We start from the raw sequence: 11,253 nt of genomic DNA on the forward strand, positions 1-11,253 counted from the left end.
CCAATAACCCATTCCACAGAAGAGAAGACTGAGATTTGGAGAAGCGAAGGGATTTACCTGAGCTGAAGGCTCTGAAGTGGGGTACGGGGCGGGAATGAGAAATAGGTCCAGGTATCTTAAGCACCCCCTCTCCCCTCCCCAAGGTGGGAGGGGCGTGCCTGGGTGGGCGTGAGGGAGCGGGAGGGCAGTCCTGGCGAATGGGTGCAGATAGATGCCGGGATGGCGCGGAGAAATTGGTTCGTGCGCGCTGAAGCCGGGCGCGTCTTCTCCCCGCGCGCCCAGGGGTGCGGTACCACCCCCTTCCCTGCCCCCTCCAGCCCGGCGGCGCGGTCCCTTTAAGAGCGGGCGGGGCGCCCCCTGGCGGCGGAGCCGCAGCCGGATCCCGGATCCCGGAGCCGGGGCGGAGCGGGCCGAACGGGCCGAGCCAGCAGCCGAGCTGGGGGCGCGGGCGGGCGGCATGTACCGGGCCCGGGCGGCGCGGGCGGGGCCGGAGCCCGGCAGCCCGGGGCGCTTTGGGATCCTCAGCACCGGGCAGCTCCGGGACCTGCTTCAGGATGAGCCCAAGCTGGACCGGATCGTGCGGCTTAGCAGGAAGGTAGAGCGCGGCGGGGCTGCGAAGAGGGGGCGCGGGGGGCCGGGCCGCGGCCTGGCCGGGACCTGCCTGCTTGCCTGTCCGCCCCGGGGCGCAGGGCCGCGCGTGGCCGGCGGGGGGCACGGAACGAGTGGTGGGGGACGCCTGCGGAGCCGCCCCCCCCGACCCCCGGGGATGGGGGATGGAAAGGGGGTACCGGGCTCCGGCCTGGGGCGGGTCGGGGAGGTGCCCGTGCCCGCCCCCCCCACTCCCAACCCCCGGGCTGGCCGCGAGGCGTGTCCTACGGCGGATGCTTCGGGGAGGTGTGTTCGGGGTGGGGGGTAGCGGTTGGTCGTGGGGTGTGTGGGGAGGGATTGGGGGGAAGATGAGGGGCTTTGGCTCGCACGCGCACACCAGTGCCCAGAAAGGGGAGGCGCCTTCCCGAGGGAGGGAGCGCTGGAACGAGGTTGAGGGGGCTGGCTGGACGCCTGGGGGGACCCCTGCGAGGGGGTTGGGCACGGGGAGGGGGGGCGACAGCGGCGCGCGCGCGCACGGGGGAGCTGGGTACCCCGCGCTGGGGAGGGGGCCTGAACCAAGCCGAGCTGTGTGTGTGTATTCCTCGGTAGGCCACCATAGGAGAAAGTTGTGTATTTTCCAGAGATAGGCCTGGGTTGCTGGGCTGTTTGGGGAGGCACCAGGGGGAAAAGTGTGTGTGTGTGTGTGTGTGTGTGTGTGTGTTTGTGTGTGTGAAGGAGGAGCAGGTGTTTCTGCCACCTGCCGGGGATGGGGCTGGGGGGCGGGAAACGAGGTCTCCAGGGCAGGGAGGGGGCTTGGCCCAGGGATGGGGCTCTGCTCTGTGCAGGAAGTGGGAAGCAGGGTGCTGGGGTACCAGAGTGGAGAGGGGTGCATGTGTTGGGGGGTGTGTGTGTGTGTGTGTATGTGTGTGTGTGTGTATTCTTGGTGGATGGATGGGGGGACTTGGGAGTTCCGTTGTGGAGGAGAGAGAAAGGTGCCCTGTGAGGACAGGGGGCGTGTTCTGGAAAGGGGCAGGGTGCCCACCTCACTGTGGAGAAGGTTGGGGTTGTGGGCAGGGACACCTGAGGAGGAAGCAGACAAAGCATTGGAATGCCAGGGCAGCTGCCCAGGCATGGAAAATGGGACAGCGACGGGAGGCGGGCTCCTCCCAGGACCCTGGGCACACAGATTAATTGAAAGATTACAAATTAACTACTGTTTGTAGAGGCCACCATAGGGATGTGTTTCTCTCTTGGGTCTCACAGTTACCCCACATGGTAGGAGCCCAGGGCATGAACCCCCCTCCCTGCCCAGCCCAGTCCCCTCCGCCTGTCAGCAGGTGCTTTGGGCTTGGCGCCCTGGGGGGTGAGCTGGGGGTGGACTCCCTGATTGTCCCCCTATGTTGGCAGTTCCAGGGCCTGCAGCTGGAGCGTGAAGCCTGCCTGGCCTCCAACTATGCTCTGGCCAAAGAGAACCTGGCCCTACGACCTCGCTTGGAGATGGGCCGGGCTGCCCTGGCCATCAAGTACCAGGAGCTACGGGAGGTGGCTGAGAATTGTGCAGACAAATTGCAGCGACTAGGTGAGGGGGCATGGGGACGGGTCAGGGGTCCGGGGAAGAGGGGCATTGGGAAGAGTTGTTTTGGCTTTGGTGGTGGGGTGTGCTGCCTGTGGCCTCCTACAGAATCGAAGTGGGGAGCAGGCAGGGTTGAAAGAGGGAGCTTGTAGGGGTTTCAGCCCTGGGACTGCTGTGGGGTGGGGTGGGGGTGTGTTGAGCCATGGCAGCAACAATGCCCAAACCCATCACGTGGATGCTGCTCAGATAGGGAAGCCAACGACAAGCGGCAGGGCCCAGCATGATGGCTCAGTGGCTGAATTCTCACCCCGCAAGAGCCTGCATCCCATAGGGGCGCCAGTATGTGTCCCGGCTGCTCCACTTCCCATCCAGCTCCCTGCGTGTGGCCTGGAAGAGCAGTAGAGGACGGCCCAAAGCCTTGGGACCCTGTACCTGCATGGGAGACCCAGAAGAAGCTCCTGGCTCCTGGCTTTGGATTGGCTCAGCTCCAGCCATTGTGGCCATTTGGGAAGTCAATCAGAGAATGGAAGATCTTTCTCTCTGTCTTTCCTCTCTGTAAATCTGATCTACTTTTACAATAAAAAACAAAAATAAGGAGACAAGCAGCAGGGGGAGGCAGTTGGGGAAGCAAGAGACATAGAAGGCCACACGGAACAACAATGAGTCCGTCCAGGGTGACTAGCTTGCCCTTGAGGGCAGGGGCCATGAGGGCCACTCGCCATCTTTATGTCTCCTCAGAGGAGAGCATGCACCGCTGGAGTCCCCACTGCGCCCTGGGCTGGTTGCAAGCTGAACTAGAAGAGGCCGAGCAGGACGCTGAGGTGAGGGGACGGGTGGCCGGTCCAGGGCCCCTTGGGAGGGCCAGGCTGGCGAGCCCCACCTGCAGGAAACCCAAGCATGGCTTCTCTGGGCCCTGTGGAGCCGGAGCCGCTCCCAAGTTGTCCCCCTGCCCGCCCCTGTCCCAGGAGCAGATGGAGCAGCTGCTACTGGGGGAGCAAAGCCTGGAGGCCTTCCTGCCTGCCTTCCAGCGCGGCCGCGCCCTGGCCCACCTGCGTCGGACCCAGGCCGAGAAGCTGCAGGAGCTGCTGCGGCGCAGGGAGCGCGCTGGCGCCGGCCAACCAGTCCCCTCAGCGCCCTCGGAGCCTCCCAAGGCCTTTCCCGCGGCTGCGGCTGTGCTCCCCACAGGGGCTGCCCGGGGACCGCCGTCAGCAGCTGCGGCTGTGCCCCGGAGCCTGCCCCCTTTGGACTCCCGCCCAGTGCCCCCGCTGAAGGCCTCCCCCGGGTGCCCTCTCGGCCCCGCTCCTCTGCTGAGCCCCCGGCCCTCGCAGCCCGAGCCCCCCCATCGGTAGGATTTAGGGTGCGGTCCCCCGGCAGGGGACCCAGACAAACTTGATGCAGAGGGAGGAAGGGGGAACTCCTCCTCCTCTCCCCCAAAACTGCCTGGGTGGGGGGAGGGGCAGGCCCCTCCCCCCTGGCCTCAGGCAGGTCCCCCACCCTGGCCCTGGAGGCTGAGCTGGGGAGGACTTGGGTCACCTGGACACAGAGGGTTGGGGGGATGGGCAGGTGTCAGGGCTTGGGGGGCACTGAGGCACCTCTGCCTTTTTTTTTTTTTTTTTTTTTTGGTCTCCCACCTTGGGACCTCCAGGGTGATGGGCCAGCCTCCATGAAAGAACTTTCGTCACCTTCTGGGGGGGGGAGGCCTGGGGCCCTGCTGCCCCACTCTGGGCTCGTACAATGCCAACGCCAAGGCTAAGCAGGAGTGCTTTCCATCATATCTTCCCCCACACCATGTGGAGCCTACCTTTGCCACTCTTTCTCCCCCATCCCCGAGTTCTGGGGCACACTATCCTGGAGCCAGGTGGGCCGGCCCCAATGATGGGGCCTGTGTGCCCTGCTAGCTAGTTGACTCGCTTGCTGGCTCACTCACTCGTTGGCATTCCGGACCCCACTGGGGCCAAGGTAGGGCCAGGAGCTTCTGACCCACACAGTGGGCCGTCTCCAGGAAGACTGTCCTGTATTTTTTCTGTCCCCTCCCATCTCCTTAGAATGGAAGCTTTCCGAGGGCAGGTCCTTGTCTTTGTATGTTCTGTCCCCAGCCCCAGCCCCTAGGGGTCGTGAATAAATGTGATGATGAGGATGCCCGGCAGCCCCCTGAGTCCTCTCTGCCCACCTCTTTCCTGATGGCCAATCCTCAAGAGCCTCTCCTAATTGACCTGAAGCCTTTTCTTGGCTCTCGGGTGCTCCCACCTGTATGCGTGAGCATCTTTTCTGGAGTCATTCGTAAGCCCAAACAGGGTGGTACTTGGGCCTTCTCTGGTCTGGCAGATCGCCATGCCCACTGAGTGAGCGATGGAGGGGGTTGTGTCAGACCCCAGGCGCTGGTCTTCAGCTGGGTGTCAGGGAGTGGGGCAGAGTGGGTGGGTGAGCAAGGACATGCCTTGGGTCAGCTTAGACTAAGCCTGAAGGGTGAAGAGGTATGATAGGGCTTGTAAACAAGGTCTGTGGGTGGGGGGAAGGGGTCAGCAAGCTGCTGTGCGTGTGTGCCCAGCAAAGCTGATGTCAGTGTGGTTGGTGTTCACAGGAATAGAACCTTCTAGAACGAAACAGGTATAACTTGGTTGTACTTCTCACTGGAGAATTGCACTGCATGAGGGACCTGTGAAAATGGGGCATTTGGAGTGACAGGGTCGAGGGACACGATTGTCCCACAAGAAGGTGTTGAAGGCACGTTTCTATCACTGGGTCACATGTGTGTGCGTGGGAGATGTTGCTTGTTTGGATCTCAAAGCACTCGGGTAGGGGAAGGCGTGGAAATCATGGAGAACCAGATGTGCACCCCATGTGTTGCTTGCGAAATTGAGTCTACTCCCAGAGGCAGAGATGGTGCCCTCTCCTGAGAAGGGTGCCCCATGGGACTGGGCCTGCTTGTTGGAGGGGACGGCCCCCATTGAGCTGTAGCGTACCCCTCTAGACCTGGAGGTGGGCACATGCTCACACCACCTACCTTTCCCTCCAGTTCCTGGTGTGAGCTGTCAGCCAATTTACTTCTCTTCTGGACCCCAAAGGAGAAAAGGGGCCTCCAGTTAGCACCTCCGAGCCTTCCTCCATTATCTGATGTTGAGGAGCAGAGCAGCTACTGCCCAGGGCCTGGACTTGGCTTTCCAGAGACAGCGGAGGAAAAGATCCTCTGTATGAAGGGACTGGCATGGTGCAGTGGGTTAGGCTGCCACCTGGGACATTGGGATCCCATCTGCTCCACTTCAGATCCAGGTCCCTGCTCATTTTCATTTCCCGCCTGGAAAAGTAGCAGAAGATGGTCCCAACACTTGATCCTCTGGCACCCATGTGGAAAGCTGGATGGAGCTGCTGGCTCTGGACAGGACGGTTGTGGCTGTCTGGAGAGTGAACCAGTGGATGGAAGCTCTTCTCTCTCTGTAAATCTGCCTTTGAAAAAAACGCACACACACACTTCTAAAGGAAAGACAGCCAAGAGAGGAGCTGGGGTGACGAGTGTTACCATGGGAAGCAGGCAGGGTCTTTCCAAAGGGCCTCCCACACATCTCCCTTTCCATAAAGAGCTCAGACTCAGCTTTCCAAGGGCTGGAGAAGTTGGCAGCCCTCAGGGTTCAGCTGTTGCCTGAGGAAGACCTGAGGCAGATGGGGAGGGACCCTACCAGTGTGTGGAATTATACCTAGTTCTTCCTGGGGCCAGAAGAAAGGCTCAGAGTGGTCTTAAAAACAACAAACAAACAAACCAAATCTTCATGTGTTCGAGGGCACATGGAATGTTCTGGAAAGTTCCAGAAGGTTTCAGGCAGTCTGGGTTTTCCCTTCCACTGGCCAGTTCTTAGAATGCTCTGTATCGGGCCCAGCGGCGTGGCCTAGCGGCTAAAGTCCTCACCTTAAAAGCCCCGGGATCCCATATGGGCGCCGGTTCTAATCCCGGCAGCTCCACTTCCCATCCAGCTCCCTGCTTGTGGCCTGGGAAAGCAGTCGAGGACGGCCCAAAGCCTTGGGACTCTGCACCAGCGTGGGAAACCCCGGAAGAGGTTCCAGGTTCCCGGCTTCGGATCGTCACGCATCGGCCCGTTGCGGCTCACTTGGGGAGTGAATCATCGGACGGAAGATCTTCCTCTCTGTCTCTCCTCTGTGTATATCTGGCTGTAATAAAATGAATAATAATAAAAAAGAATGTTCTGTATCTAGGTTCCTGGGGCTCCAGAGAATATTGCTACTATGTATGATCCTCTGTGAGAACAAGCTTGGAGAGGTGGGAGTGTGTGTGTGTGTTGAGGGGGAGTTCACATGAAGGGATCTGATAAACATCCTATGACAGCCAGTCAATCAGCCCCAAAACTCCACCCAAATGGTGAAACTACCCATTTTCTATTTAAAAAACAAAAATGTTACCTCTCAAAAAAGTCTATTACATATAAGAATCATTTAGGAATTTCTAGCTTCTGTTTTTCCTAAGCTTGCTTTTTTTTTTTTTTGTAGAGATTTTGTTTATTTTTATTGGAAAGGCAGATTTACACAAGAAGGAGAGACAGATCTTTCATCTGCTGATTCACTCCCCAAGTGGCCACAACAGCTGATCCGAAGCTAGGAGCCAGGAGTTTCTTCCGGGTCTCCCATGTGGGTGCAGGGGGGAGATTAGCCAATTTGCTGGGTCCTCCCCTCTTGTTTTCCAAATACAAGAAATAATGGCATGGACTCAAGGCTCCCCGAGGTGAGCAGGCCTGAACCTCAGAGTACTCCATGTGAAACTGCAGCTAAGAGCTTGCCCCGACCCCAGCAGGAGCAAGAGAGAGGATTGAATGTTTCCAAGGTGTCAAGTTGGCTGAAGTTGCTGCAGGTTCCTCCCTGCGTATCTCAGGCTTCCACAGAAGATGGGATGAGTCACAGTAATGCACCCTAGGGCCGTTGGCTTGGCCTGCAGCCTCACCGCAGCTGTCAACCTCAGAGCATCTTTCCGTCCTACAGGGAGTGAGGTGCTGCCCTGCATCCCTGCAGGCTCTTGCTGCAGGCTCCTGTAGCAATGGGATGCAGCTTAGGGCATTGCAGACTCCAGCATCTGTAGAGACTAAAGAGGTGACACGGTTGCAAAGCAGTCCAGCTTTATGTTTGTTTAAAGGTTTATTTGTTTTTTTTAAGATTTATTTATTTTTATTACAAAGTCAGATATATAGAGAGGAGGAGAACCAGAGGGGAAGATCTTCTGTCCTATGATTCACTCCCCAAGTGAGCGCAACAGCCAGTGCTGCGGCAATCCAAAGCCAGGAACCAACAACTTCTTCCAGGTCTCCCACATGGGTGCAGGGTCACAAAGCTTTGGGCTGTCTTCGACTGCTTTCCCAGGCCACAAGCAGGGAGCTAGATGGGATTGGAACCGGTGCCCATATGGCTTCCTGGCACGTGCAAGGCAAGGACCTTAGTCACTAGGCTACTGGACCAGGCCAGGATGTTTTATTTCCTTAAAAAAAAAAAAAATTGAGACCAGTGTGTTGGTTCAACTGGCTAATCTCCTACTTCCGAGTGTCAGCATCCCATATGGGCGCTGATTCATGTCCCGGTTGCTCCACTTCCCATCCAGCTCCCTGTGTCCAGGAAAAGCAGCAGAGAATGGCCCAAAGCCTTGGGATCCTGCACCCATGTGGGAGACCTGGAAGAGGTTTCTGGCTCCTGGCTTTAGATCAACTCAGCTCCAGCTGTTGTGACCGGAGTGAGTGAGTGAATGAAAGATCTTTCTCTCCATAAATCTGCCGTTCCAATGAAAATAAATAAATATTAAAAAATTATTTACTTATCTGAAAGGTAATAGAGGGCCCAATGTGGTAGCCTAGTGGCTAAAGTCCTCACCTTGCACATGCCAGGATCCCATATGGGCGCCGGTTCTAGTGGCAGCAGCCCTGCTTCCATCCAGCTCCCTGCTTGTGGCCTGGGAAAGCAGATGAGGACGGCCCAAAGATTTGGGACACTGCACCTGCGTGGGAGACCTGGAAGAAGCTCCTGGCTCTTGGCTTCAGATCAGCTCAGCTCCAGCCATTATGGTCACTTGGAGAGCCAATCAGTGGAAGGAAGATCTTTCTCTCTGTCTCCTCTCTGTATATCTGACTTTCCGATAAAAACAAATGAATCTTTAAAAAAATAATAGGGAAAAAGATCTCTCTGCTGGTTTGCTCCTCAAATGTGACTGGGCCAGGCTGAAGCCATGAGCCCAGAACTCCAACTGGGTCTCCTATACAGGTGGCAGGGGCACAGGAACTGGTGCCATCACTTAAGACCTTCCTGGGCATAATAACAGGGAGCTAGTTCATAGCAGAGGTAGCTGGAGCTTGAAGTAGCACTACAATTTGGGAAGCACGGGTATGTGTTCCAAGTGAAGTCTTGGCCCACTGGGCCACCTCCTTCTTTCTTCTTTGAGGAGATACTAGAGAATGTGTTAGATTCAGGGTGCTCCCACTGGCAGGTTCAACCCTCTAAACACCTGCAACAGTTGAGGCTGGTTTGGGTCAAAGTTGGGAGGCAAAGCCACAAGTCTCCCATGTGGGTGGCAGGAACCCAAATGTTTGACTCATCAGGCACCGTGAGGTGGGTGTGGGAGTCAGACCTGCTAGGTTAAACGCCTGGCCCTTAGATTAAGGTAGAGACAGAGAGAATCTTCCATCTGTTGGTTCACTCCCCAAATGCCCTCAATATCCAAGGCTGAGCCAGGCCAAAGCTAGGAGCCAGGAGCTCCATCTGGGTCTGCCATGTGGGAGACGGTGACCAAATAGCTGCTTCCCATGCGCAACAGCAGGATGCAGGATCAGTGGATCAGAAGTGGAGCCCTGGGCCTGGCGGCGTGGCCTAGCAGCTAAAGTCCTTGCCTTGAATGTGTCGGGATCCCATATGGGCACCAGTTCTAATCCCGGCAACTCCACTTCCCATCCAGCTCCCTGCTTGTGGCCTGGGAAAGCGGTTGAGGACAGCCCAAAGCCTTGGGACCCTGCACCCGCGTGGGATTGGTGCGGTCACTTGGGGAGTGAATCATCGGATGGAAGATTTTCCTCTCTGTCTCTCCTTTTCTCTATCTGACCTTGCAATTAAAAAAAAAAAATGAAGTAGAGCCCTGATACAGGATGGTGGTATTCCAAGTGACAGCTTCACCCAGTACGCCATGATATGATGCCAGCCTCTTGCAAGATGCCTCCTTTGGATTAACAGCACAGCCTTTATTGGGCTGAGGAGCTGAGGGAGGAAGGAACAGCCCAGAAAAGTCCATGGTGCCACTGACCATCGGGGCAGATGGTGAGAGCACTGTGCAAGCAATGAGAGCTCTGGGTAGTCTTGAGGTTGGGAGGCCCAGAGTCTGCCCTCACTGGGGTCTGACACGTGAGCCTGAAGGACACTTAGCTGTCTACACAAGCCCGCACTTGGAGCGGGACTTCCCCAGGACTCCTTCTTGGGCAGGTGGCAATGTGTGGTTTCATCACAGGCCTGGGGAACCCTGGAGAGGAGGAGACGAAAAGGCCAGGGTGGAGCCCACCTTTCTGGTGCATGGAATTCCAGAATGTTCTAGAGCTGCCTCTTCTCTTAGCCTGTTTTCAACGGAGCCTTCCAAAAAAGCTCATGGTTCAAAGATACTGGGCTCTGCTATGTCCCACAAAGGAGTATTGGGGGGGGGGCACTCGATACCTCCGCCTCAATTGGTGGCTCTTAGGAACTTCTGACTCAGCCAGTGGACAACCCAGTGGGTAAGTCCCTGTGGTAATCATCTCTGGTCCTAGTGGGACAACGACAGGGACCAAAGGCGCACCCAGAAAAGAAAACACCACACATCAGAAGGAAGCAAGCAGGAGGAAAAGAAAATCTATTTCTTCAACACTGTGACCCTTGAGGGGTCCTCCTGCAGAGATGAAAGGGAAAAAGCAGCTGGGCCCAGAAGGCAGAAGTCACGGCCAAGTCCAAAGGTTCCCTTGCCTGGTGCACTGAACACAGCCTGGGGCAGGCTGGGCCCCTCCCACCCTGGCTGAGCAACCTGAGTCTGCCTTCATCACCAGGAATGCAGTAATAAACCAAACCCTAAAGGTGTGTGTGGGGTGCTAATTAAAAAGTCACCAACGACAGCTCCCAGACTGTGTCAGGGAGAAGGGGCTGGCAGTGGCCTAAAAAAGGGCCCAAGGCAGGCAGGGGTGGCCACCATCAGAATGGAAGTCCTTGGCTCTGGAGTTGGATGACAATGATATATCTTACAGACCAGCAGTATTTTGCGTGTTGGGCTCCCCCAAAGCCTTCTTTTTATGTACCACCAGGTCTGGGGGGCAGAACATCTTCGAACTATCACCTTGGTAGAGGGAAAACAAACTTGAGGGGTGTGACGTAAGGGGCCCAGAGTATGAGAGACTGCTTAATAGTGCTTCCACAAATCCACTAGGAGACCCTAACGTGATGGAAACCCGCAAATTTGTCAAGTCCCTGGGCATTTCTTCCAGCCCCCTTCTTGTTGGCACTCACTTGCTTCTGCCAGTTTCTTCCACTAAATTCCATCCCCCCTTACCCCTGTCAATGTTAATTCAACAAGAAGTTCCAAAGTTATTTTCCAAATATGAAACAGAACAGCAGTATATGTTCTCTCACAAAGCACACATCCCAGTTTTCTTCCCCCTTCACCCCAGGACAGTCCGAACCAGGGTGGGCTCACTCTGATTACTGACAAGCTATGAAGTGAGAGCCCAGCTCCACCTCACACCCCAGGGACTCCCGCCACCTCAAGGGCGAGAATGGGACAAGGTGTGGGCTGAATCCCAACTTACACAAGGATTTGCACCCAAGACACTGAGCTGCCACAGACCTTTGTGCCTTTGCAGACCCTGGACGTGGACCCTCATCAGCTTTGGAACCCTTGCTGCAAACTCCTGTGGCCTCAGCTTTGGGCCACAGCCAACTTGCCGCACTGTCATCCCCTTAGAGCCACTGCAGGGCAGATCTGGCCAGCTCTCAGTGGCTCCCCCTGAGGCCTGTGTTTGTACAGCGCCCAGCAAGCCTCACCCAGTCCTGCCCACATCAGACCTCCCCAGCATCCATGATTTAACTTGATGAGGCAGTGGTGC

General features: G+C 56.9%; 1 protein-coding gene across 1 annotated transcript; it reads left to right on the forward strand.

The window, feature by feature from the left end:
• Positions 1-375: 375 nt before the first annotated feature.
• Positions 376-4,307, forward strand: VPS37D (VPS37D subunit of ESCRT-I). The gene is made up of 4 exons (XM_004586999.2): positions 376-595; positions 1,996-2,167; positions 2,900-2,982; positions 3,127-4,307. Exons 1-4 carry the CDS (start codon positions 458-460, stop codon positions 3,508-3,510), a joined length of 777 nt encoding a protein of 258 aa, XP_004587056.2. The 5' UTR covers positions 376-457; the 3' UTR covers positions 3,511-4,307.
• The last annotated feature ends 6,946 nt before the right edge of the window (positions 4,308-11,253 follow it).

The sequence above is a fragment of the Ochotona princeps genome, chromosome 24 (genome assembly GCF_030435755.1).
Source record: "Ochotona princeps isolate mOchPri1 chromosome 24, mOchPri1.hap1, whole genome shotgun sequence".
NCBI classification, from domain to species: domain Eukaryota; kingdom Metazoa; phylum Chordata; class Mammalia; order Lagomorpha; family Ochotonidae; genus Ochotona; species Ochotona princeps.

Coding starts and splice junctions, on each gene's coding strand:
- VPS37D (XM_004586999.2), top strand. CDS start 458: ATGTACCGGGCCCGGGCGGCGCGGGCGGGGCCGGAGCCCGGCAGCCCG. Junction 596..1,995: donor TCGTGCGGCTTAGCAGGAAG/GTAGAGCGCGGC, acceptor CTATGTTGGCAG/TTCCAGGGCCTGCAGCTGGA. Junction 2,983..3,126: donor AGGCCGAGCAGGACGCTGAG/GTGAGGGGACGG, acceptor CCCCTGTCCCAG/GAGCAGATGGAGCAGCTGCT.